Source organism: Carlito syrichta, unplaced genomic scaffold (genome assembly GCF_000164805.1).
Source record: "Carlito syrichta isolate Samal-C Ts95f unplaced genomic scaffold, Tarsius_syrichta-2.0.1 Scaffold305648, whole genome shotgun sequence".
In the NCBI taxonomy this organism is placed as follows: Eukaryota; Metazoa; Chordata; class Mammalia; order Primates; family Tarsiidae; genus Carlito; species Carlito syrichta.
The window spans coordinates 531538-559080 of NW_007249744.1; the positions used below are offsets into that span (position 1 = coordinate 531538).

General features: G+C 44.1%; 1 protein-coding gene across 1 annotated transcript; it reads left to right on the forward strand.

Moving 5' to 3' along the window:
- Positions 1-14126: 14126 nt before the first annotated feature.
- LOC103264347 (cytochrome P450 2D17-like) lies at positions 14127-18348 on the forward strand. Its single transcript, XM_008061996.1, has 9 exons — positions 14127-14315; positions 15017-15188; positions 15658-15810; positions 15900-16060; positions 16484-16660; positions 16845-16986; positions 17213-17400; positions 17873-18014; positions 18099-18348. The coding sequence occupies exons 1-9, from the start codon at positions 14127-14129 to the stop codon at positions 18275-18277; spliced, it is 1503 nt and encodes a 500-aa protein (XP_008060187.1). The 3' UTR covers positions 18278-18348.
- Positions 18349-27543: the final 9195 nt, after the last annotated feature.

Below are 27543 nucleotides of genomic sequence, written 5' to 3' on the forward strand. Positions count from 1 at the left end.
CCAAGTAGCTGGAACTACAGGCGCGTGCTACCACGCCCGGCTAATTTTTGATTTATTATAGAGATGAGGTTTCACCAAGTTGCCCAGGCAGGTCTCGAACCCACAGGCTCAGGCAATCACTCACCTCAGCCTCCCAAAGCGCTGGGATTACAGGCTGAGCCACCAAGCCCGTCTTGTGTGTGTTATTTTCATCTTTGTGGCCATATAGTTTCCACATGTGAGAACATGTGTTGTTTGGTTTTCTGTTTCTAAGTTTGCTTAAGATGATGATCTTCAACTCCATCCATGTTGCTGCAAAGGATATGATTTTGTTCTTTTTACAGCTGCATAGTATTCCATGTTGTGTATATACCACATTTTCTTTATCCAGTCAATCGTTAATGGGCACTTCAGTTGATTCCATGATTTTGCAATCGTGAATAGTGCTGCAATGAACACATAAGTACAGATTTCTTAAAATATAATGATGTCTTGCCCTTCTAGTGTGAGATTACTGAGTTAAATGGTCATTCAATTTTTATTTCTCTGAGAACTCTCCATACTGTTTTCCATACTGTTTGAAATAGTTCACAATCTCACCAACAGTAAATGAGTGTTCCCTTTTCTCCACAATGGCATCAACATCTGTTGTTTTTTCACTTTTTTTAATAGCCATTCTGACTGGTATAATGTGATGTCTTATTGTGGTTTTAATTTGCATATATCTGATGATTAGTGACATTGAACCTGTTTTCATGTTTCTTGGCCACTTGTGTGTCTTCTGTTAAGAAGTGTCTATTCATGTCCTGTACCCACTTTTTTTTTTTTTGAGTTGGAGTCTCACTCTGTTGCCCAGACTGGAGTGCAGTGGCCGCTCCCAGCCACTGTAGCCTCAACCTACTGGGCTCCAGTGATCATTCCACCTCAGCCTTCCGAGTAGCCGGAATTACAGGCGCGCTACCACGCTCGGCTAATTTTTTGATTTTATTGTAGAGATGAGGTCTTGCCTGCCCAGGCGGGTCTCTGTACCCACTTTTTGATGTTTTTTTTTTGTTGTTGTTGTTGTTTTCATGTTAAGTTGTGTGAGTTCCTTGTAGATTCTAAATATTAGTCCTTTGTCTGAGGCATAATTGACAAACATTTTCTCCCATTCCATAGGTTTTCTGTTCACTCTCTTGATTATTTCTCTTGCTATGCAGAAGCTTTACAGTTTAATTAAGTTTTATTTATCTATTTTCGTTTCTGTTACAATTGCTTTGGGGATCTTTGTCATAAATTATTTGTCTAAGCTGATGTCCTGAAGAGTGTTTCCTAGGATTTCCTCTAGGATTTTTATAGTTTCAGGTCTTTCATTAAAGTCTTTAATTTATTTTGAGTTAATTTTTGTATATGGTCAAAGGTGGGGGCATTTTCATTCTTCTGCATATGGCTAGCTAGTTTTCCCATCAGCATTTATTGACTAGAGTGTTCTTTTCCCATTATTTTCTTGACTTTGTTGAAGAGCAGTTGCTTTTAGATATGTGGCTTTATTTCAGGGTTCTCTATTCTGTTCCACTGATCTATTTTCTACCTGTACCATGCTGTTTTAGTTCCTATAGCCTTGTAGTATAATTTGAAGCCAGGCAGTGTGATGCCTCCACTTTTGTTCTTTTTACTTAGAACTGTTGTTGCCATTTGTGCCCTTTTTTGGTTCCAAATAAACATTAAGATTGTTTTTTCCAGTTCTGTGAAAAATGATGCCAGTATTTTGATAGGGATTGCATTGAATCTGGAGATTGCTTTGGGAAGTTTTAACAGTATTGATTCTTCGGATCCATAAACATGGGATAGTTTTACACTTGTTTGTGTCGTCTATGATTTCTTTCATCAGTGTTTTGTCGTTCTCATTGTAGAGATATTTTACTTCCCTAGTTAGGTGTATTCCTGGATTTTATTTATTTTTTGTGGCTATTGTAAATGGGATTAAATTGAGATTTTTGTTTAGTTTTGGTTTGTGTTCTTTTAAGTTGTAGTTTCACTCTGTTGCCAAGACTGGAGTGCAGTGACATAATCACGGCTCACCGCAACCTCGACCTCCTGGGTTCAAGTGATCCTCCCCCCTCAGCCTCTGAGTAGTTGGGATTACAGGTACAGGCCACTATGCCTGGCTAATTTTTTAATTTTTTTGTAGAGACAAGTTCTCGCTATATTGCCCAGGCTGGTCTCAAGCTCCTAAGCTCAAGCAATCCTGCCACGTCAGCCTTCCAGATTACAGGCACGAGCCACCACACCCAGCCAGATTGAGCTCCTGATTTGGTTCTTGACTTGAGCACTATTGGTGTATAGAAATGCTACTGATTTTGTATCCTGGGACTTTACTGAAATTGTTTACCAGGTGTAGAATCCTCTTGAAGGAGTCTCTAGGATTTGTAGAATCATGTCATCAGCAAAGAGGAATAGTTTGAGAATGTTCCCCACAAAGATAAGAAGAATGTACGTTCTGATGTTGTTGGGTAAAAAGTTCTGTAGATGTCTGATAGGTGCATTTAGTCTATGGTCAAATATAGGTTCAATGTTTCTTTGTTGATCTTCTGCTGATGATCTGTCTAGCGATGTCAGGGAGTGTTGAAGTCCCCCACTATTATTGTATTGCTATCAGTGTCTTTTCTAAGGTCAAGTAGTGTTTCCTTTATGAATTGGAGTCCTCTGGTGTTGGGTGAGTATATTTTAAGGTAGTGAAACCTTTTTGTTGAATTGAGCCCTTTATCCTTATACATTGCCCTGCTTTGTCTTTTTTTATTTTACTGTTGTTGGTTTAAAGTCTGTGTTATCTGATTTGAGAATGGCTACTCCTGCTCCTTTTTATTTTCCATTCACATGATAAATATTTTTCCACCCATTTACAATGAGTCTGTGACTGTCTTTGGCCAGTAGGTGGGTCTCTTGTAGGTAGCAGATGGTTGGGTATTGTTTTTTAATCCAGTTTGCCACTTTGTATCTTTTAAGTTGAATGTTAAAACCATTTATATTCGGGGTTGATATTGATATATGATGTTTTGTTCCTCCCATAGCGTTGTAAGCTAGCTGCCTCGGGGTTTCAAATATTTTTGGTTGTAGTTATAGTTGTTTTATAACATCTTGACAAGAACAGTGTTTCACGTCTGGAATTCCACCAGTTTTAGAGGCTGAGGAAGGAGGATCACTTGAGACCAGGAACTTGAGGTCACACTGAGCGACATAGCAAGATCTTGCCTGTACCAAACTTTTTAAAAATAGTCAGGCATGGTGGCACATGCCTATTGTACCAGCTACTCTGAAGGCTGAGGAGGGAGGATTGCTGAGCTAAGGAGTTTGAGGCTGTGGTGAACATGATCATGCCACTGTACTCCTGCTGGGTGATAGATTGACCCAGACTTGGTGGGGGGAAAGGATATATGAGGTTTGTACTTATGTGATCATTTATAATAGCAAGGATCATCATTTCATTTCCCTGTTTAGAACTCCTTTGAGCATCTCTTGCAGAGCCAATTCAGTGGTGATAAATTCTCTTAGTGTTTGTTGGAGAACTTTATTTCTTCTTCATTTATGAAGTCTAGTTTGGCTGGATATATAATTCTTAGGTGGCATTTCTTTTCTTTAAGTAGGTTGAAAGTAGCACTTCACTCTCTTCTGGCTTGTAGGATTTCTGCTGAGAAGTCCACTGTTCATCTAATGTCTTTTGTTTTATAAATGATCCAGTGCTTCTCTCTTGCTGCTCTTAGTACATTTTCTTTCATGTTGAATTTTGGATATATGTGTCAACTATACATCTTGGTGAGATTCTTCTTGTGCTGGATCTTTTAGGAGTTCTTGGTGCTTCTCCCGTCTGGATTTCTAGATCTCTCACAAGACCAGGGATGTTTTCTTGAGTTATTTCCTCAAATACATTTTCCATACTATTTACTTTAACTCCTGATCTGTCTGGAATGCCTATGATTTGTTATTTTTATGTAAACCCATATTTCATCACTTTACATGATCCCATATTTCTCTAAGGCTTTGCTCATTCTTCTTAATCTTTTTTCTTTACTTCTGTCTAGGTTAATTTGAAGGACTTGTCTTCCAGCTCTGAAATTCTTGCTTCTACCTGGCCTAGCCTAGTGTTAGAGCTTTGAACGGTGTCTTCTATTTCCTTGAATGAATTTTTCAGTTCTGTTTTTTTTTTAATGTTGTCAATCTCCTTTTAAATCCTGAATTATTCTAATTTCTTTGTGTTTGTTATCAGCTTTGTCTTGGATTTCATTGAGCCTCTTTATAATACATATTTTGAATTCATTGTCTGACATTTCAGAGATTTCGTTATGGTTAGGGTTCATTGTTGAAGACTTGGTGTCCTCCTGTGGTGGGGGTAACACTTTTTTTTTTCATACTTTCAAAGTTGTTTCTCTGGTTCTTTCTCATATGGATGAACTATGGTGACTAATCCATATGAGTTCCTTTGATATAGTTAGCTCGTATATGTAGGCTTTCCCAAGCAATGTACTGGGGCATGGGTTGGCTCACTGTCTCTTGTGGGGCTGAGGAGGTGGGAGTCTCAGGAAGCTTTTATTAATTCTCCAGTGGTGTGCCCTGTTGTCAGCTGTTTACCAGTTGTGTTGTGTCATTCAACCTCCACACCGGTAGGTGGCGCCTGTGAGTAAAAGCTGACTTCTGCCATCGTGGATGGATATTTTCTTGATCTTTACTGAAGCGCTCTGCTGTTTCAGGCAGTGAGCTGGTCTGCAGTGTGCGCAGCCATCTGGAACTCCCAGGTCAGCGCCCCAGAGTTGGGAAGCAAGATGGGTGGGGCCAAACTTGTCATGCCAACCTGCGGGTCCACCGATTGCAGACACAGGCTCGGGCCCCAAGGCAGGACGTTCTCTGAGTGCCCAGAGGTGTGCCTTGGCGTGGTGTTGAGGGACTCCTGCTGCCCCAGGTCTTATGCTTAGCAATGAGAGGGTGGCCTAAACTCCTAATCTAGAAGAGTGGGAACTCCAGATACCTAGGAACATGTGTAGGCGTTGAGGAGACAGAGCACAGCAGCAGGAAGAACTCTACCCCTGAGGGTGGGGGTGCTCAGGCTCTTAATCGCTTGAGTGGGTGTGTTAGATTCCTGGGAATATTCCCCAGTTAGGAACAGAAAAACTACTGGGGTAATGAGTTATTTGCGGAGGGAGTGAGGAGAGGGCTTCTCAAGATCTTATTCCAGGGGGGGCACATGTACCCCTGGCCTAGTGAAATGCCTGGGAAGGAGACAGAGAGGTCACCGCCCCAGTAGGGTCTTTGCACTAGAAGGGGGGGTTTGTTCAGATTCCTAGACTGTGGTCTCATGTGCTGAATGTTTGTGCCAAGATCACTCCTCACAGCAGCCTCGACCTCCCCAGCTCAGACAATCCATCTGCCTCAGCCTCTGGAGTAGTTGAGACTACAGACATGCGCCACCATGCCTTGTTTTTTATTTTTTGTAGAGATGAGGTCTTGCTATGTTGCCTAGGCTGGTCTCAAATGCCTGGGCTCAAGCAGTCCTCTCGCCTTAGACTTTCTCAGTGCTGGGATTACAGGTGTGAGCCACCATGTCCGGTGTGCTTCAGGCTCTTGCATAGAAAGGAGGTGGAGGGTCTAGGTTCTATTCCAAGTGGCTGATGCACCATAAGCCTGTGTGTATATCTGGACATGGACCAGCTAGGATGTTACTTCACCAGAGTCTCTGCTTGAGGGATTGGCAGCTCAGGCCCCTAATCCAGGTAGGTGGGTGTACCAGGTGCCTGAACGTATGCCATGTTCAGGAGGGGTGTGATGCTATTATGAGAAAGTCTATGGGGGAGGTGGACTACTAATCAGGTGTGCAGGTGCGTGAAGACCTGGAGATGTGTCTGAGTATAGAGTGGGGGAGCGACCTATACCAAGATCCCTGTAGTGCAGGGGTGGAGCAGCTCAGGCTACTGATCTAGGTGGATGGGGATTCCAGATGTCTGAGATTGGGTCCCCCCACAAGGGGCAGAGTGGCCACTGGTTTCAAAAAATGTCACTGCAGGGAGAGGAAGGGGTCGCTCAGGCAGTTGATCTGGCCGGGTGGTTGTGCTTCGTGCTGAGGAGTATGCCCAGACGTGGAATAGAAGAAGCACCACTTCTCAGCTGCTGATCCTGGCAGGCAGGTGCTCAGAATGCCAGGAGAGATGCCTAGGCATGGAACAGTGAGGGTCCCTCCCACTAGCAGGATTTCTGCACAGAAAGGGTGTGGGGGGGACTTAGGCTTCAGATCCAGGGGCACGGGTGCTCCGAATGCCTGGAGATGTGCCTGGTCATGGGGCAGAGGAGTCCACTCAGCACTAATTTCCTGCACAGGAGGCATAGGGCAGTCTAGGCTATTGCTGGATGAGAGCAGAAGCTCCAAATGTCTGGGGAAGAGCCTGGATGTGGAGGGCAGGTGGCCACCCTGTACAAGGGTTGCTCCACAGGAAGGGTAAGGCAGTTTAGGGAGCTAATCAGGTGTGTAGAAAAGGGTCCCCCCCTGCTCCTTGGAACTGGAGGGGCATACTTCCCTGACTGACTAGAGGGACAGGCTGGGGCACCCCATAATGACACATGCAGCCTGATTCCAGGTCACACAGCTGACCCTGACTTCAAGCCTCACTACCTGGAGAAACCAAGGTTTCAGGAACTGTCCTGCCAACAGGCTGCTGATTCAGGTGCAAAGGAGTGAGGTCCCTCCCACTGGTCCCCTGCCACTTAGAATGCTTTTCCAGATGTATAGGAGAGGGTTCCCTCCTTTTCCAGTTCCTGGGGCACGTTACCCCAACTGGCCAAGAGGGAGGCTAGGGCTCTTAATTTTAATCACTGAACTATTATAGGTTGCAAAACTGACCTTGGCCACAAGACCCACTGTTGCTAAGAGACCAGAGCTACTGCAGCGCTTTTATTGCTCAGGCTGCAAGTTCAGGCACATGGGAATGGGGCTCCCTCACAAAGCTTCTGCTATTCTGGGTGCTCCTCATTGTTGCTGGGGCACCTTACCGCAACTGCCAACAGGAATGAGCTGGAGCACCCAACAGTGACACATAAAGACCCAATCTGAGTCGCAAATCTGCCCCCGACTGCTGGTCTGTCTTCCAAGGAGGAAAAACGACTTCAGCTGCTCTCCTGCTGTTCCAGGCAAGGCTTTTTGTTAGGTGATGTCCGATTACCGATTCAATCTCCTTACTAGTCGTGAATCTACTCAGTTTTCTATTTTATTTTGTATTTGTGCATTTTAATACCATTTGTATTTGAATACCATCTCAGTATTCAGGCGGTTTTATGTTGTTGCTGTCGCTTTTAAGAGACGTGGTCTCCCTATGTTGCTCAAGCTGGACTCAAACCCCTGGGCTTAAGGGGCACTCCCACCTCAGCCTCTCACATAGCTGGGAGTACAGGTGGGTGCCCCTGTCCTGACTATAAACCTGTTGGGACTTCTATTGCTTCATGATTTAGTCTTGGTAGGTTTTGTGTTCTAGGAATTTGTGCATTTCAACTGGCTTATCATTTGTTGGCATACCGTTGTTCACAGTAATCTCATAATTATTTTTAATTCTGTACAGTTATTTTTAAATTATTTTTAATTCTGTATAATTATTTTTAATTCTGTACAGATTGTAATTCTGTACAATCAGGAGTATTGTCCTCAGATTCATGTCTGGTTTTAGTAATTTGAGTCTTCTGTTTTTTTTAGTCCGTCTCACTAAGGATTGGTCAATATTGTTGATCTTTTCAAAGAACCAGTTTTGACTTCATTAATTTTTGCCTATTGTTTATCTGTTCTCTAGTTCACTTATCTGTGACCTAACTTTAATTATTTCCTCCCTTCTACTGGCTTGAAGTTTGTTCTTCTTTTTTTTGGTCTTTAAGGTATCCTATTAGGTTATTGATTTGAGGTCTTTCTTTTTTAATGCAGGTGTTTGCAGTTATCAGTTTCCCTCTGAATGTTATACTTGCTGGATCCAATATGTTTTATCATATGTTATTGTTTTCACCCATCTCAAGTTGTTTTATAATTCTCTTACTAATTTATCTATTGGTTGTTTAGAATATGCAATTTAATTTCCACAGATTTGTGAATTTCCCAGTTTTCCTTTAGTTATTGATTTCTAAAGTCATGCTACTGTGGTAAGAAAAGATCTTTGATATGATTTAGATATTTAAACCTTTTTAAAGGTTTTTTTTTTGTAGCCAGGCGTGGTGGCACATGCCTGTAGTCCCAGCTACTTGGGAAGCGGATGTGGGGGACCTCTGAGCCCAGGAATTGGAGGCTGCAGTGAGCTATGATTGTCCCACTGAACTCCAGCCTGGTGACAGAGCAAGACCTAGTATCTAGTGTGTGTGTGTATGTGTGTGTGTGTGTGTGTGTCCCCTAAACATGATCTATCCTGGGGAAGGGCCTATGTGCACATGGGAAGAACGTATATTTTGCTGTTGTTGGGTGAGAGTTTTGTATAGGTATGTTATTTGCAACTGATCTACAGTGTTGTTCAAGCCCTCCATTTCCTTACTGATCTTTAGTTTGGTTTTTCTATCCACTGTTGAAATTGGGGTTTTGAAGTCTCCAACTTTATTTGTAAGACTGTCCATTTCTCTGTTCAATACTGTCCATTTTTGCTATATATGCTTTGAAGCCCACGGCAAGGCAAAAGACATACCTCTTAGGGGCCCCTCACTACCCCCAGGATAGATCATGCTTTGAAGCTCTGTTGTGTATATGATTGAAATATGTTGCCTGTTTGCTTATAAAATTATTTTTCTTCTTGCTGGATTGAACTTTTCACAATTCATAACATCCATTTTTTTTGTAGTCATTTTTTACTTGAAGTCTATTTGCCTGGCACTAAGATAGCCACTTCAGCTCTCCTTTCATTACTAATTGAATATCTAATGGAATATCTTTCCACATCTGTTTAATATCAACCTCTTTGTGTCTTTATACCTAAAGTGAGTCTCAATCAGTTAACATGTGTAGAGATCATGTTTGTTTTTTTAATCCACTCTGCCAATCTCTTGTGTGTATTTTATTTATTTGTTTGTTTGTTTGGTTAGCTAGTTATTCTGAGAGAGAGTCTCACTCTGTCACCCAGGTTGGAGTGCAGTGGCATGCTCACAGCCACCATAGCCTCGACCTGCTGGACTCAAGCGTTCCTTCCAAGAAGCTGGAACTACAGGCACACACCACCATGCCCGGCTAATTTTTTTATTTGTTGTAGAGATGAGATCTCGCCAAGTTGCCCAGGCGGGTCTTGAACCCGTGGGCTCAGGCAGTCTTCTCACCTCAGCCTTCCAAAGTGCTGGGATTTTGGCGTGAGCCACTGTGCCCAACCTATTCTTCATTCTTGATAGATAGTTTTGCCAGATATAGACTTTTTGGTTAATGGTATTTTGCTTTCAGCACTTTAATATGTCATGCCACTGTCATTTGGCCTCTATGGCTTCTGATGAGAAATCCGGTATTACTCTTATTAAGGATAGCCGGACCTGGGTGGCTCAACCTGTAATCCCGCGCCTTGGGAGGCTGGATTGCCTGAGCCCGCGGGTTCGAGACCCGCCTGGGCAACTTGGCGAGACCTCATCTCTACAATAAAATTTTAAAAATCAGCGGGGTGTGGTAGCGCGTGCCTGTAATCCCAGCTACTCGGAAGGCTGAGGCGGAAGGATCGCCGGAGCCCAGCAGGTCGAGGCTGCGGTGGCTGGGAGCGGCCGCTGCACTCCAGTCTGGGCGACAGAGTGAGACTCCAACTCAAAAAAAAAAAAAAAAAAAAGGATTCCTTGGATGTGATGAGTTATTTTCCCTTACTACTTTTAAAATTCTCTCTTTGGCTTTGGGTTTTCAGTATTTGCCAACAATGTGTCTCTGTGGGTGTGTCTTTTGAGTTTATCCCACTTGGAGATTCCTGAGCTTGGCAAATGTGCCTATGCATATTTGTCATCAGACTTGCAAAATTGTCAGCCCTTCTTTATTCAGATATTTTTCTTTTTCGTCTCTCTTTTTTCCTCTGGAACTCCTGTGATACAGATGTTGGTGTGTTTGATGACTCCTCTCACTGATTATTGTTTCTCATTCGGTTTTTCAGTTTGCAACCCAGACTAAAAAATTTCAGTGTGTTATCTTGAGGTTTACTTATTCTTTCTTCTGCCTCCTTAGATGATATATATGATATGAACTGAATGGTCGTGTCCCCCACCCAAAATGTATATGCTGAAGTCCAAACCCTGATATTACTGTTTTTGGAGATAGGTCCTTTGTGGAGGTAATTAAGGTGAAATGAGGGCATAAAGGCATTTATCAAATAAGATTAGTACTCTTGCTTGTGCTTGGTAATTCAGTCTGTAATCCCAGCACTTTGGGAGGCCGAGGCAAGTGGATTGCCTGAGTCCGCAGGTTTGAGACCCACCTGGGCAACTTGGGGAGATCTCGTCTCTACAATAAATTAAAAATTAGCTGGGTGTGGTAGCACACGCCTGTAGTTCTGGCTACTTGGAAGGCTGAGGTGGAAGGATTGCTGGAGCCCAGCAGGTCAAGGCCGCGGTGGCCGTGAGCATGCCACTGCACTCCAGTCTGGGCAACAGAGTGAGACTCCAACTCAAAAAAATAAAAATAAAAAAGATTAGTGCTCTTATGCAGAGACACTGGAGATCAATATCTCTCCCTCTTGTTCTCTTTCTCTTTCCCTTTGCAATGTAGAGACTCAACAAGCAAACCAGGGAAAATCTCTCACCAATAATTGATCCTGTTGAAACTTGAGCTGGACCTTTGGCCTCCTGGACTGTGAGAAATAGATTTATATTATTATTACCATTATTCTGGATCAGGCTCTCACTTTGTCACTCACACTGGAGTACAGTGGCATGATCACTGCAGTCTCCCACTTCTGAGTCAAGTGATTCTCCTGCCTCAGCCTCCTGAGTAGATGAACTACAGGTGTGTGCCACCAAACCAAGCTAATTTTTAAATCTTTTTTTTCTTTTTGCAGAGAAAGGGTCTTGCTGTGTTGTTCAGGGTGATCTTGAACTCCTGACCTCAACTGCTACTCCTGCTTCAGCTTCCCAAAATTCTGGGATTATAGACATGAGCCACTCTGACCAGACCAAATTTCTTTTATTTAAGCCACCAGTCTGTGGTATATTGTTATAAAATATCAGGCAGAATAATACTGTTTTTAAAACCATCAAGTCAATTTTTCATTTCAGTTATTGTACTTTTCAGTTCCAGAATGACTGTTTCATACCTTTATATAATGTCTCTTTGTTGAGATTCTCATTTTGTTTCTACATAGTTTTCCTGATCTTCTTTAGTTCTTTGTCCATGGTTTCCTTTAATACACTGAGCATATTTAACACAGTTAATTTAGTGTTTTTTATCAGTTATTGCAGCATCTGGGCTTCCTCATGTATGGTTTCTGTCAGTTTGTCCTGTATGAGCTATAATTTCCTGTTTCTTTGTTTATTTTGATTTTGTTCTGAGAAATGAACATTCTGTGTATTTTGCCGTAAAAATTTGGGAAATATAATTATCACAATCTTGAGGAATTACCAGTTTTTGTTTGTTGAATGCTGGAGTGGTCCATTTGTGACTTTTCTAAACTGTTTTTGAAAGAACATATTCCTTGTTTTGTAAGGTCACCAAATTTTCTGACCTATTATCCCTAGTGACGTCACAATGATATCCTTAATATCTAACTTATAAAAGGGCAATTAATTTACTGTCTCTGCAGCTCCAGTTATATGCTTCAGGTAGCAACTACCACAGCCAAGATGGCCCAAACCAAGGAAAAGGTCGGCAGTGATCCATCAGACAGGCAAAAGCATGCAACCATAAATGTGTGAGGGAAAGATCTCTACCCAACCTACCGCCCCCACTACCAGCCTCCATAAATGCAGACCATTTTCACTGCGTGTGCCTGAGATTATGTGCCTGAGTTTGCATATACTGTGCTCCTCTGAACTGCTATAGCCTTTTTCTTTATCAGCACTTCCTTGGTTTCTATCATGTCTCATCAGGATGCACTTTGGAAATAAGTGATTGGACGTTTTTCAGTTCACTGGTAGTTTTAGTACAGGGACCCATCCCTAGAGTTTCCTGCTCCACCATCCTTTGTGATGTCACTTCCTGGTTTCAGTACTGCTTGGTTTTGTCCTACCTCCATTTGGACTATATTCTTGATGACTAGAGGTGATAGGGCCATACTTATAGTCCCAGAATAATTTTTCCCTGTAGAAACATCCCTGACGTGAGTAGTTATAACTGAAAATATTGACATTCAAGCTAAAACTGTATCAAGATCTGGCATAATACTCTCCTTTGTTTTCAGTGTAGCTAATTATCTATAACTATAATCAAGATAGTCTATATTTAGCTTGTTTCCTGTCATTTTATATTTCCTTATATATCCACCGGGCAAAGTCTTTGGAGGCTTGTTCTGTCATTTCTAAATTCCATAGGTCACTTTGACCTGTAATAACTGATCACACTGCACATGCTGATATGACTGATGAAGTAGCTATTCGGGAATGAAAGTTTTGTCAACTTCTACCCCCTTAACCTTTACTTTTTCCCAATAAGTTTTCACCACATTTCAGAGAGTCAGGGTCATTCTAGTGAACAACACTTCTGAAGCATTCTGTGTCAGAAGTCCCCAAGACTACCCTCAGCTCAGTGGTTTGCTATAAGAGTCACAGAATTTAGAAATTCTGTTATATCCACTGTTGTGGATTATTACAGTGAAAAGATACAGATGAAAGTCAGTAAAGGTAAATGATGTATGGGACAGAGTCCAGGAGAGACACAGCACAGAATTTGCAGTGGGGTCATACAGACATTGCTTAATTCTCCAACAACAATGTGAGACACTGCTGGGCTGTCTATATTTGTTCTAAGATCTCTCCTAATGTGAGTAGCATTTTCCCAGGAGAACTTGTTGAAAGTAATCAGAACCATTGTTGAAAATCAAAGCTACCTGAGACAGTGAATAACACTTGGGGCACACACAACATACACAAGCCAAAAGCTTTAAAGACCCTGGGCATGAGGTGTCCACAGGGGCATTAACCAGCTCTGATCCATTTCTGGGATCCTAGCAGGCCATGCCCCTGAGTAGGCTGAGTGCAGCTATGTGCATGATCAGGAAAACCTGGAGGGCCTGAACTCTCCCCTCTGACTGACCTGAGGTCCTGTGCAAACAGGACCTGAAAGCTAAGGTAACGTTTTCACTGCCTGGCTGAGTGCTGAAGGGATGCCCCAACACACACACAGAAACTGGGAAAAAACTGGGAGATTTACGGTTCCAGGCATCTGTGGAGATCTCTGGCCAGTCATGTGCTGACTCCTAAGCTGAATAAAGAGTTAATTGGCCACATTTAACTAAGAATGGAGATGTTACAGAATTCTGTGTCTTCTGTGTATGTCTCTGTACATGTGAATATTGTCTAAATTTGGATGGTTTTGTGGGTGTGTGAACATGTCTGTACATTTGTGAGCATGTGAGAAGTGTTGGGGAATGTACGAGACTTATGTGTGTGATCAGCTGTGTCTGTGTCTGAATGTGTCAAGTGTGCATTCAGTTTGAATGAAGACTTGTCCCATGTTCCCTTAGATCATCATGACCTTCCTAAGGCCCCAGACAAGTGCAGATAACAAACAACGGAGGTGAAGTCCACTCAGAACAGGCAGGTGAGATGAGGGAAGGGCAAGGAGCTGTCCTGGGAGAGAGGTGTAGCTACATTAGAAAGTATGGACCTAGTGGGGAGCTGTGTGGGAGGGTCATGTCAGACCATGGTGATCCCAGAAACTTGTACAGAGCTGAGAGGTTGAAGGTGGGAAGAGAGGGTGACATCTGCTTGGCCCCTCCACCGCCATACCCTGGATAAACATCCTGAGCAGGAAGCAGGGACAAGGAACTCTGGAGCCGTCCCACCCCAGCCCTACTCTGGCCCTGCACCCTCTGGCAGCACAGTCAACACTTTAGGTTGGCTCACAGCAGAGGACAAAGGCCACTGTCAGCTCCCTTATAAGGAAACAGCCCAGGCTAGTCAGTCACTGAGGATGTGGTGTTTTCCTGCCTGGTCTTCTATACCTGTGGGGGTGGGGTGTGCCGTGTTCCCCAAAGAGCCCTGTGTATAGCAGGGCAGCCATGGCATTGCTGACCGGGGATACACTGGCGCCCCTGGCTGTGGCTGTGGCCATCTTCCTGCTCCTGGTGGACCTGATGCACAGGCGTCAACGCTGGGCTGCACGCTACCCACCAGGCCCCGTGTCTGTGCCGGGGCTGGGAAACCTGCTGCAGGTGGACTACCGGAACTTACCATATTGCATGAACCAGGTGAGGGAGGTGGTGGTGGAGGCAGCAGAGGTCCTGGGAATATTCTACCCCTCTCCCCCAAAAAAGCAACAGATGTAGGTTGTAGGTAAAGCCACAGGCTGGACTAGGAACTGGGCCTGGAAGAGGAAGCAGGATTCAGAAGCTCCCTGAGGGAGGACATTTGTGCAGGGCCTGAAGGACAGTTTGGATTTTCCGAAGTTAAGGTCTAGGAGGGTAAAGGCCTGGATGTGGGATAGAACTTGGCACTGGCCCTGCAAGCCAGTTGTGCAGCATTTAATTATGGGACCCCTTGTTCCTTATCAGAAGGAAAGGGCTTGGGAGTGGATAAGAGGTCGGTCCTGAGCACCTTTTAAATCAGGAAATGGAAGTTGAGGTGCAGTGACCTGGTTCAAATCTTTTGCTTTTGTGAGTCCTTGGGTCTCATACTCACTTCAGTGAACCTGTTTCCTCATCTGTAAAATGGGATGCTCCCTGGGACATACTGATCATTTCAGTGATTCAAGGTCATAGCTGAGTAGTGGATCCAAACTAAATTCCTCAACCACAGAGAAAATCACCCCCACCTGAGGATCACGAGGCCTCTTCCTGGCACAGGCTCATGACTGGCAGCCTTGGGGTCCCTCGGGATTGCGGGACAGGTCTAGGACTAGCAGCCTGGTGGAAACCCCGGCGTGAATGACACCCTGACCCTCTGCCTCCAGCTGCGGCGCCGCTTCGGGGACGTGTTTAGTCTGCAGCTGGGCTGGACGCCGGTGGTCGTGCTCAACGGGCTGGCAGCCTTGCGCGAGGCGTTGGTGACCCGCGGCGAGGACACTGCAGACCGCGTACCTGCGCCCTTCTTTGATCACTTGGGCTTCGGGCCGCGCTCCCAAGGCAAGCGGCGGTGGGGGCGGAGACCGCGTCCCAGCGGGACCTGAATGGGCAGTGACCGGAGACGGGACAGGGCCTAACGGGAGCAGAGACATGACGTAGGAGGCAAGAAGAGAAACGGGGAGGACGGTGGGCGACGGGAGGAGAAAGGAGCCTGCGGGTAGGGCGAGGGGAAAGAGTGTAGGCGGGGCCGAGGGCGGGGCCTGGACTTGAAGTGGGCGGGAAACCGAGGGGTCCGGGTAGGGCCTGTACTCAGAAAAGGAGGGGATCACATGGGCAGGGACTAAGGCAGGAACTGTTCTCAGAGGGGGAATGGACAGTTGAGGACAGAGGGCAGTCTGATCTCAGAGGAGAGGGGAACACTCTTGAAGAGACTGTGCTCGGGTCTGCAAAGAGGAGGGGACACAGGGTTGGATGCAGAAGGCGGACCAGAGCCTCTCTGGCGATGCCCACGTAGCCGTTCCTTCCCCAGGAATTTTCATGGCACGGTACGGTCCTGTGTGGCGCGAGCAGCGGCGCTTCGCCTTGTCCACCCTGCGCAACTTCGGCCTGGGCAAGAAGTCGCTAGAGCAGTCGGTTACCGAGGAGGCCGCCTGCCTCTGTGCAGCCTTCGCTGATCACGCCGGTGGGTGATGCGCAGAGGGGCACGAGCCGAGAACAGGGGAGGCGGGGGCTCGGAAAGAAGACCCCCTGACCCACGTCCCCTGCTCCCAGGCCGCCCCTTTAGCCCAAACGCCCTCCTGAACAGAGCGGTGAGCAACGTGATCGCCTCCCTCACCATCGGGCGCCGCTTCGAGTACAACGACCCACTCCTGCTCAGGCTCGTGGACCTAGTTGAGACCCATCTGAAGGAGGAGAGCAGCATCGTGTCCATGGTGGGGGATTGGAGAGACAGGCGGAAGTCCCGACAGGGAAAGCTCCAAGGAGGTGTAGAGGCCTGCACCTGGGTCTCCAGGAAGAGCAGTTGCATGCACAGGGTTTGGGGAAAGGACATTCCAGGAGAGACCACTGCAAGAGGAAAGATCTGGAGGAGGGAAATCTCCAACAGGAATGGGAGAGGTGGTCCCCAAGAGTGGGCCAGGGAGCCTGTGCCTTCTGTCCTTGCTGGATACCACCCAAGCCCAGGATTCCATTTTAAATTTCTTCTTTAGACTCCAGAGACCAGCAGAGAGCCTGAAGGCTGGCATTTGGGGAGTGAGGAAGTCAGTGTAGGCCCAGGAGGTGGCTGGGGCCTGTGACTGGTCCAGGTGAGCCCAGAGCATGGGAGAGACCCAGCTCCCCTTCTGTGACCTGCGCAGGTGCTAGGTTTTGTCCTGATGCTCCTGCGCATCCCAGGGCTGGCTGGCAAATTCTTACACGGAAGAAGGGACTTCCTGGCCCAACTGGATGAGCTGGTGACTGAGCACAGAATGACGCGGGATCCGGTCCAGCCACCCCGAGACCTGATAGATGCCTTCCTGGATGAGATGGACAAGGTGCAGGGCCTCTAGTACGGACTAGGCCAGAGTGGTGGGTTGAGGGTGCCATGAGGAGTGAGAAGAAGGGGCAAAGTGTGGCCAGTGCATCTGTGAGGCACATCTGTGCTGACAGGTACAGAATGGGAGGTCATCTGGGGGCTTTTTCCCTCTGTCCTGAGCCCACCCTCTCTACCCGGCTCAGGCCAAGGGGAACCCCGAGAGCAGCTTCAATGCTGAGAACCTGCGCCTGGTGGTATTTGATCTGTTCGCTGCTGGGATGGTGACCACCTCCATCACGATGTCCTGGGCCCTCCTGCTCATGATTCTGCACCCGGATGTGCAGCGTGAGTTCAGCTGGTGGTCTGTGGGAGGTTGAGCAAGGAAAGTTACAAGCAGGGGCCCCTGTGCTTAGTTAGGACACTTATGGCTCCAAGCACAGATTTGTCCAGTCTCCTGAAAAAGGTGCCTCCTCCTCAGGTGGGCACAGCCCCCACCCAACACAGGAGCCAGGAGGGGGTCAATGCCCATCCCCTGGATTCTCACCCACTGTGGGGATGCTTGCCTGTCCAGGCCGTGTCCAACAGGAGATCGACGAAGTGATAGGGCAGGCGCGGCCACCAGAGATGGCTGATCAGGCCCGCATGCCCTTCACCACCGCCGTGGTTCACGAGGTGCAGCGCTTTGGGGACATCATCCCCCTAGGAGTGCCCCACATGACCACTTGTGACACTGAAGTGCAGGGTTTCCGCATCCCCAAGGTAGGCCTGGGGACCTCCTCACCTGAACTCAGCATGTGCCTGCTGGTGATCCCAGCATGGTCACTGACAATTGGGGTCAACAGGCCCAGGCCACCCAGTCCTCAATTCCACTGGCACAGACTGCCCCAGCCTGAGTGTGGGATGTAGAGTGGGAGCGGGACCAGCCTGTCTATGCAGAACCCCGGACTAGTGGGAAAGACAAACCAGGACCTTCCATAAAGTGTTAGAGAAGCCAGCACCTGCAGGGATGGGGGCAGTGAGGGGCCCCTAAGAGGTATGTCTTTTGCCTTGCCGTGGGCTCTGATGCCAAGAGTTTTTTGAGGCAAAGGTTACTTGAAAGGTTCCAGTTATATGCCAGGCAGAGTGTATACCCACCCTCACCACCCCCCCACCCCCTACCCCCGGGTCTGTTGACAAGAGTTCTGGCAGCCTAGAGCCCAGTCCACACTGACACCAGGCTTCTCCTGCCCAGGGCACAATCCTCTGCACCAATCTGTCATCAGTGCTGAAGGATGAGGCCATCTGGAAGAAGCCCTTTAACTTCTACCCGGAACACTTCCTGGACACCCAGGGCCGCTTCGTGAAGCAAGAGGCCTTCATACCTTTCTCAGCAGGTGCCTGTGGGAATCTAGCTCTCCACTCCCTTCTGGGAAAGACTCCCAGGGCTCAGGTTCATTGACTCTCTCACCCACCCATAGGCCGGCGCGTATGCCTTGGAGAGTCCTTGGTCCGCATGGAGCTCTTCCTCCTCTTCACCTGCCTCCTGCAGCACTTCAGCTTCTCCGTGCCTGCTGGACAGCCCCGGCCCAGTGACCAAGGTGTCTTTCACATAATGGTGGCCCCATCCCCCTACCAGCTATGTGCTGTGCCCCGATAGAGATGCCATAGCCCCCAATCTGCTCCTCAACTGTAGCCCTGCTGTTCAATAAACCAGTCTAGTAGCTCCTGCTTGGTTTCTCAGTCCAACCTGGAACCGTTGACAAGGCCCTGGCTCTTGTGGGTCTTCATCACTTGCCTGAAGTCAGCCCTCAGCCTCTGCCTCATCCATTCTTCCCAGGCCATGTGACTTTACTTGAGATGTCAGTATACTCATGCTCAAAGGTGACAACTAGGCCAGGGTGGCTCACTCATAATCCCAGCAATTTTGGAGGTCAAAGCTGGAGAACTGTTTGAGCCCAGGAATTTGAAACCAGCCTAGGCAGCATAGCAAGACCTAATCTCTACAAAATAAGAAAGCATTTTTTTAATTAACTGGACATGGTAGCACACACCCACACTTGTAGGCCCAGCTACTCAGGAAGCTGAGGCTGAAGAATTGCTTGAGCCCAGGAGGGCTGTGGTGAGCCATGATCATGCCATTGCACTCCAGCCTGGGTGACAGTGAGACCACAACTCAACAAAAAAGAAAGGTGACATTTTAAACCTAAGTCATTCCAGAGACCCATCAATGGCTTCCTGGGATGGTGTCAATGTCCCTGCGAGAGTCTTGACTCCTGGGGTGGATGGCAACATGCTTCTGCTAGGAATCACCTCAGTCCCTGGAAGAGGCGAGGACTGTGTTGGGTTCCCTAAGACCACCCTCAGGGTCAGTGATTTGCTAGAATGCCTTATAGACCTAAAAGAGCTGTTATGCTTACTGTTGTGGTTTATCACAGTGAAGGCTACAGATGAAAGGCACTGGTAAAGGTACAGGTAAAGGGCACATGGGACAGAGTCCAGAAGGACCAATGCAGAAGCTTCCAGTTGCCCTCTGCCAATGGATTCATACAGAGAGCAACAATGTGTGTGCAACAATACACAGCAGAGGGTATTGCTAAGAAGGAGCTCAGCCCAGCCTTGTTGTCCTGGGTTTTTGTTAGGGTTGGTCACCTAGGCTTGAGCACCTACATGCTTGGCCTCAGTTACTCATCTCCAGCCCCTCCTGAAGTCAGACATACAGTCCAAGGCCCCCACCGTCAGTCACATCATTTGTATTAACTATGTGGTGTGGCCAATGGCCCAGGTATATGCAAAGACACTACTATGAGGCTGGGTATTCCAAGGACTTATGGGATGTCACCCAGTCACCTATCAAGAGTTAATTGGTTTGAATTGTGTAGGGACTGAACTCCCCAGGCCTGTGGAGGTCACTTTCTACTGTACAGGTTATTCCCCTTGGCTCTTCCAGCAAAATTATTATTATTGGTTTGAACATTTATACTTTTTTTTATGTGGTACAACACATGACATAAAATTACCATCTTAAAACTGTTGTCAAATAAGTATACAATAGCATTTTTAAGTATACCCTTCGGTATCGTTTACATTAATAATGTTGTGGAACTATCACCACCATCCAACCACCAAACTCTCTTTATCTGGCAGACCTGAAATTCTATACCCATTAGACAAGCACTCTCCAGTGTCTGGACCACCACTCTATTGCCTGTTTCTATGAATTTCCCTCCTATAGGAAGTCATGCAAATAGAATCATACACTGTTTGTCTTTTTATGGTCATCTTATTTCACTTGGCATAATACCCTCAAGATTCATTTATGTTGTAGAAGATATCAGTATTTCCTTTCTTTTTCAGACTGAATAATGTCCATTGTATGGTTATGCCATGTTTTGTTCATTCTAACAATGTACACATAGATTGCTTCCACGTTTTGGACAGAGTGAATAATGCTGCTGTGATCATGGTGCATAAATATCTCTTTGGCACCCTTTTTTCAGTTCTTGTGGATATATACAGGCATCCTCAGAGATATTTCATGTTTAGGTACAGACAACCTCAAAAAAGCAAATATTGCCATAAAGCAAGTCACACAAATTTGTTTGTTTCCCAGTACCTATAAAAGTCGTGTCTACATGAAACTGTAGTCAAGTAACTCTACAATAGTATTATTTCTAAAAACAATATATAATTTTAAAATACTTACATTTCTTTAAAAATGCTGACTATCATCTAAGCCCTCAGCAAGTCTTAATCTTTTGGGGGATGAACAGTCTTGCCTCAAGTTGGTGACAGACCTTGATTCCACAGAGTGGTGGTTGCTAGAACTTGAGGTGGCTGTGGCAATTTCTTCAAATAAGACAGCAATGAAGTTGTCCACCTTGATGGTCTCTTCTTTTTATGAACAATTTCTCTATAGCCTGCAATGATGTTTGATAGTATTTTGTTCACAAAACTTCTTTCAAATTTATAGTCAGTCTTTCTCAAACCCAGCTGTTGCTTTATCAACAATAAGTTTCTGTCATATTCTAAATTCTGTTTTTACTTCAACAGTGTTCCTTGTCTCGTCACCAAAAGTAGATTCCATCTCAAGAAACCACTTTTTTCCTCATTAATAAGCATCTCCTCTCTGCTCAAGTTTTCTCAAGAGATTGCAGCAATCCAGTCACATCTTCAGACTTCACTTCTAATTCTAATTTCTTGCTGTTTCCACCATAATTGTAATTACTTCCTTCTCTGAAATTTTGAACCCCTCCGTGTCATCCAAAAGGGTTGGAATCAACTTCTTGCAAATGCCTGTTTATGTTGATATTTTGACTTCTTCCAATGAATTATGAATGTTCTTTTTTTTTTTTGAGTTGGAGTCTCACTCTGGTAACTTGAATGGTGAATCATTTCAGAAGGTTTTCCATGTTTTTTGCCCAGATCCATCAGACACACCACCATGGCCGTGATCGCCTTATAAAATGTACTACTTAAATAATAAGACTTAAGAGGTAAAATTATTCCTTGACTCATGGGCTACAGAATAGATGTGTTAGCAGGCATGAAAACAACATATCCCCTTGTAGAGATGAGCAGGTGCATTGTCAATGAGCAGGAATATGTTGAAAGCCATCTTTTTTTCTCAGCAATAGATCTTTATAGTGGATGTAAATTATTCATTAAACAATGCTGTAAACAGATGGTCAACAAGGCTTTTTTATTCTACTTATAGAGCACAGGCAGAGTAGATATGACATAATTTTAAGAGCCCTGGGATTATAGGAACAGACAATGATCACTAGCTTCAATGTAAAGTCACCAGCTGCATTAGGCCCTAACAACAGAGTTGGCCTGTCCTTTGATAGGCTCAAGTTATGAAAACAGGCATTGACTTCTCTCTAACTATGGAAATCTTACATGGGGTCTTCCAACAGAAGGCTGTTTCTTATTCATTGAAAATCTGTTGTTTATTGTAGCCACCGTCATCAATGATCTCAGTGAGATTTTCTGGACAACTTGCTGCAGCTTCTTCAGCAGCACTTGCTGCTTCACTTTTAATTTTTATGCTATGAAGATGGCTTCTTTTCTTAAACTTCATGAATCAACATCTGCTTACTTCCAACTTTTCTTCTAAAGCTTCCTCACCTCTCTCAATCTTCAAATAATTCAAGAGAGGTAGGGCCTTGCTCTGGGTTAGGTTTTGGCATAAGGGAAGGTGGTGGTTCCCTTGTGTTCCGACCACTAAAACTTTGTCCATAATAGCAATAAGATTGTTTCACTTTCTTATTATTCATATATTCACTGGAGAAGTTACTAATCTCCTTCAAGAACTTTTTCTTGTTTTCACAACTTGGCTAACTGGAGCAGGAGGCCTAGATTTCAGCCTATCTTGGCTTTCGGCATGCTTACTCTCTAAGCTTAAACATTTTTAGCTTTTGATTTAATGTAAGAAGGCTATACCTATACTCCCAACCCTTCAGCAGGCCAAGGCAAGGGCATCTCTTGAGTCTAGGAATTTAAGGGTAGAGTGATCTATGAAGGTGCCACTGCACTCCCGCTTGAGTGACAGTAAGAAACTTTGTTTCTAAAAGAAAACAATGAAAGAGAAATGTGCAGATCTTCCTTTGACTTGAACACATAGGTGCCATGGTAGGATTATTAATTGGTCTAACTTCAGTATTGGTGTGTCTCAGGGAACAGTGAAGCCAGAGAAGGAAACCAGGAACAGACTGAACAGTCTGAACAAACCCAACATTTACAGATTAAATCCACTCTATTGGCTGGGCCCATTGGGTTACTACTGTAATTCCAGCACTTTGTGAGGCAGAGGCAAGAGGCTTGCCTAAGCCCAGGGGTTCAGGCCCAACCTGGGCAACTTGGTGAGACCTCTTCTCTGCAAAAGAAAGAAAGGAAGGGGGGGGGCAGGGAAGGGAAGTGGAAAATTAACCAGCATAGTGGTATGTGCCTGTGTTTCCAGCTACTTGGAAGATTAAGGCAGTAGGATCGCCTGAGTCCAGCAGCAGAGGCTGCGGTGGTCATGAGCATGCAGCTGCACTGCAGCCTGGGCGACAGAGTGAGACTCCAACTCAAGAATAAAAATAAAATAAGTTCACTGTTTTATGTGAACATGGTTAGCGTCACCCCAAAACAATGACAAGAGTAACATCAAAGATCACAGATCACAGATCACCATAAAAGAAACTATAATAATGAGAAACTTTGAAATATTGAGAAAATTAGAAAAGTGTGATTAGCAGTGAGCACTTGATGCAGAAAAAATGACCCTAACAGACTAGTCAACCTAAGGTTGTCACAAACCTGCAATTTGTAAAAGAGACATTATCTGTTAAACACAATAAAGTGAAGCACAATGAAATTACCTATGCCTGTGCTCAGAAGCAGGATTGATGGATTATATGGTAACTCTGTTTAAACCACCATACATACTCAATATCCTTGCCAATGCTTATTTCCTATTGTGATTTTTTTAAACAGTAGCCACCCAATGCGTGTGATTGGGTAGCTCATTGTGGTTTTGATTTGCATTTCCCTACTGATGAGGGATGCCAAGCAGCTTTTCCTGTGCATCTTGGCCATTTTTATGTACATTTTCTTAGGAGAAATGTTTAGTCAAGTGTTTGCCTGTTTTCAGATCTAATGGTTTGGTTTTCCTTGTTCCCTGTATATCTAGGTATTAATCCCTTATCATTCTACGGGTCGCCTTTTTACTCTGTGGATAGTGACCTCTGATGTACAATCATTTTTAATATTCATGAAATCCTGTTTGTCTTTATTGCCATTGTAGGTTGTGTCTTTGGTCAAATCCAAGATATTATTTCCAAATCCAATGTTACAAAGCTTTTGCCCTATGTTTTCTAAAGCATCTTATAGTTTTGCCCTGTACATTTAGGTCTTTGATTCCTCTTACATTAACTTTTGTATATGGTATTAGCTATAATTGGAAGTTCATTCTTATGCATGTGGATATCCAGTTTTCCCAGCTCCATTTCTTAGAAACAATCCTTTCTCTATTGAGTGGTGTTTGCGCCCCTGTTGAAAATCATTTGATCAAATATATGTGGGTTATTTCTAGACTTTCTATTCATTGGTATATGTGTCTTTCATTATGCCAGTGCCACATTATTTTGATTACTCTAGCTTTGTACTAAGTTTTGAAATCAGGACATATGAGTCTTCTATCCTTGTGTCTTTTCAAGATTGTTTTGAATATTTGGGATCTCTTGAGATTTCACATGAATATTAGAATGATTTACTTCTATTTCTGCAAAAAAAATTGGGACTTTGATAAAAATTGCATTGAAACTGTACATCACTTTGGGTAGCATGAACTCCTTAACAATATTAAGTCGTGCTGGCCAGGTGTGGTGGCACATGCCTGTAATCCTTTAAGAGATCAAGATGTTAAGGATCGCTTGTAATCAGCAGTTCGACACTCCAGCCTGGGAGACAGGAGTAGATCTGTCTCTCAAAAAAAAAAATTTTAAAAGAAAATATTAAGTCTTCCAATCCATAAACAATAAAGGATGTCTTACCATTTATTTATGTCTTCTTTAATCTCTTAATTTTATTTCTATAGTGTATTTATTTATGCCATTTTAAATTTCTTTCAACAAAGTGTTGTAAGTCTCAGTACACAACATCTGGGGGGAAGTTTGGTTTTGAGGGATTTTTTTTGAGATGGGTTCTCACTCTGTCACCCAGGCTGGAGTACGGTGTCATGATTATAGCTCACCACAGCTCGAATTCCTGGGCTCAAGTGATCCTCCTGCCTCTATCTCCTGAGTAGTTGACCTACAGGAGTGTGCTACCACACCCAGCTAATTTTTTTTAATTTCAGTGAAATTTTACTGAATTCTCATTTTTGGTATATGTTGTTTTTTAAGTTGATTTTAATATTAATTTTTAAAATGTTTCATTTCAGTAGTGTCAGGGGGTACAAATCATTTTTGGTTACATGGTTACTCTGTATATTGGTGAAGAAGTCTGGACTTTAAGTGTACCTGCCACTCCCTCCTGTGTACATTTTACCCAATAGGTGATTTTTTTCATCCCTCTATCTTTTCTTCCCCTCCCTCTTCTGAGTCTTCAATGTCCATTATACTATTCTTTATGTCTTTGCAGATTTTTAGTTTAGCTCCCACTTATAAAGTGAGAACATGGGTGTTTGGTTTTTCTGTTCCTATATTAGTTCAATTAGGATGATGTTCTCCAATTCCATCCAGGTTGCTACAAAATGCATTATTTCATTATTTTTGAGAGCTGAATAGTATTCCATAGTGTATATATGCCACATTTCGTTATCCATTGATCAGTTGATGGGCATTTAGTTTGACTCTACATCTTCACAATTGTGAATTGTGCTGTGATAAATGTGAGTGCAGGTGTCTTTTTATATAATGACCTCTATTTCTTTGAGTGGATATCTAGTAGTGGGATTGCTCAGTCAAACGGTAGATCTACTTTTAGGTCTTTGAGAAATCTCCATGCTGATTTCCACAGAGGTTATACTAGTTTAAACTCCCAAAAACGTGTATAAGGTCCCTTTTCACTGACTCCTCATCAGCATCTTTTGTTTTGTTTTTTTAAATAATGACCATTCTGACTGATGTAAAGTGGTATCTCATTTGTGGTTTTAATTTGCATTTCCCTGATATGAGCGAAGGTAAGCATTTTGTTATATGTTTGTTGGCCTTTTATATATCTTCTTTTGAGAGATATCTGTTCATATCATTTGCCAACTTTTTAATAAGGTCATTTGCTTTCTTCTTGTTTATTTGTTTGAGTTATTTGTAGATTCTGGATATTAGTCCTTTGTTAGATGTACAGTTTGCAAATATCTTCTCTCATTCTGTAGGTTGCCCATTTGCTTTGTTATTTCTTTTGCTGTGCAGAAGCTTTTTAGTTTAAATAAGTCCCACTTGTTTATTTTCAGTTTTGTTGCATTTGCTTTTAAGATTTTAGCCATAATTTATTTGCCTAGGTTAATGTCCAGAAGAGTTTTTCCTAGGATTTCTTCTAGGGTTTCTATGGTGTTAAATCTGACATTTAATATATCTTGAGTTAATTTTTTTTTTTTTTGAGTTGGAGTCTCACTCTGTCACCCAGGCTGGAGGGCAGTGGCACACTCCCGGTCACTGCAACCTCGACCTTCTGGGCTCCTGCGATCCTTCCGCCTCAGTCTTCCAAGTAGCCAGAACTATAGGTGCACTCTACCATGCCTGGCTAATTTTTTATTTATTGTAGAGACAAGGTCTCACCAAGTTGCCTGGGTGGGTCTCGAACCCGAGGGCTCGGGCAGTTCTCTTGCCTCAGCCTCCCAAAGTGCTGGGATTACAGGCTGAACTAACGAGCCCGGCCTGAGTTAATTTTTGTATACTAAGAGAAACAGGGATCAAGCTTTATTTTTCTGCAGGCAGCTATCCAAATTTCCCAGCACCATTTGTTGACTAGAGTGTCCTTTCCTTGTTGTATGTTTTTGTCTGCTTTGTTGGTTTGATCAGTTGATTGTAGGTATTTGGGTTTATTTCTGGATTCACTATTCTGTTCCTTTGGCACTTGTTTGGTTTCATATAAATTTTAGGATTATTTTTTCTAATTGTGTGAAAAATGACATTGATAGTTTGATAGGGATTGAGTTGTATCTGTAGATTACTTTGGGTAATACGGTCATTTTAATAATGATGATTCTTCCAATTCATGAGCTTGGACTGTTTCACCATTTGTTTGTTTCCTCTACAATTTCTTTCATCAACGTTTTATGGTTCTCCTTGTAGAGATCTTTCACCTCCTTGGTTAAATATATTCCTAGGTATTTATGCTTCTTGCCTGCTGTTGTAAAGAACTATTATCAATTTTTTTAAAGTTCTTGATTTGATTCTCAACTTGGTTGCTGTTGGTATACAGCAATGATACAGATTTGTGTGTGTTGACTTTTGTATCCTAAAATGTTACTGAATTCATTTATCAAATCAAGGAGTCTTTTTGAGGAATCTTTAGGATTCTCTAGGTATATAGTTCATATAGTCAGCATACAAAAATAGTTTGATTTCTTCTTTTCCAATTGGGATACTCTATCTTTCTCTTGCCTGATTGCTCTGGCTAGGACTTCCAGCACTCTGTTGAATAGGAGTGATGAAAACGGACATCCTTACCTTATTCTAGTTCTAAGAGGGAATGCATTCAACTTTTCTCTGTTCAGGATGACATTGGCTATGGGTTGTTGTACATGACTTTTACTATTTGAGGAATGTTCCCTCTATCCCTATTTTGCTGAGCATTTTTATCATGAAGGGATGCTGCCTTTTATCAAAAGTTTTTCTGCATCTATTGAAATAATATGATTTTTTATTTAATTCTATTAATGTTGTGGATCACGTTTATTGATTTGCGTGTGTTGAATCATTCTTGCATCCCTGGGATAAAACCCATGTGATCAGCCGGACTCGGTGGCTCAGCCTGTAATCCCACGCCTTTGGGAGGCTGACGTGAGTGGATTGCCTGAGCCCACGGGTTCGAGACCCACCTGGGCAGGCGAGACTTCATCTCTACAATAAATTAAAAAATTAGCCGGGCGTGGTAGCGCACGCCTGTAATTCCGGCTACTTAGCAGGTCGAGGCTGCGGTGGCCGGGAGCAGCCACTGCACTCCAGTCTGGGCGACAGAGTGAGACTCCAACTCAAAAAAAAAAACAAACAAACAAACTCATGTGATCATGGTGGATATTTTTCTTAATGTGCTGTTAAATTTGGTTTGCTAATATTTTGTTGAGGATTTTCACGTCTATGTTCATCAGGGATATTGGTCTGCGTTGTGGTGGTGGTGTCTTTTTTTTTGAGATGGAGTCTCACTCTGTCGCCCAGACTGGAGTACAGTGACCGCTCCCGGCCACCGCAGCCTCAACCTGCTGGGCTCTGGCGATCC

Excerpts from the sequence above, each read along its gene's own strand:
- LOC103264347 (XM_008061996.1), top strand. The coding sequence starts at position 14,127 with ATGGCATTGCTGACCGGGGATACACTGGCGCCCCTGGCTGTGGCTGTG. Across the intron at positions 14,316-15,016 it reads TACCATATTGCATGAACCAG|CTGCGGCGCCGCTTCGGGGA; the intron begins GTGAGGGAGGTG and ends CTCTGCCTCCAG. Across the intron at positions 17,401-17,872 it reads AGGGTTTCCGCATCCCCAAG|GGCACAATCCTCTGCACCAA; the intron begins GTAGGCCTGGGG and ends TCTCCTGCCCAG.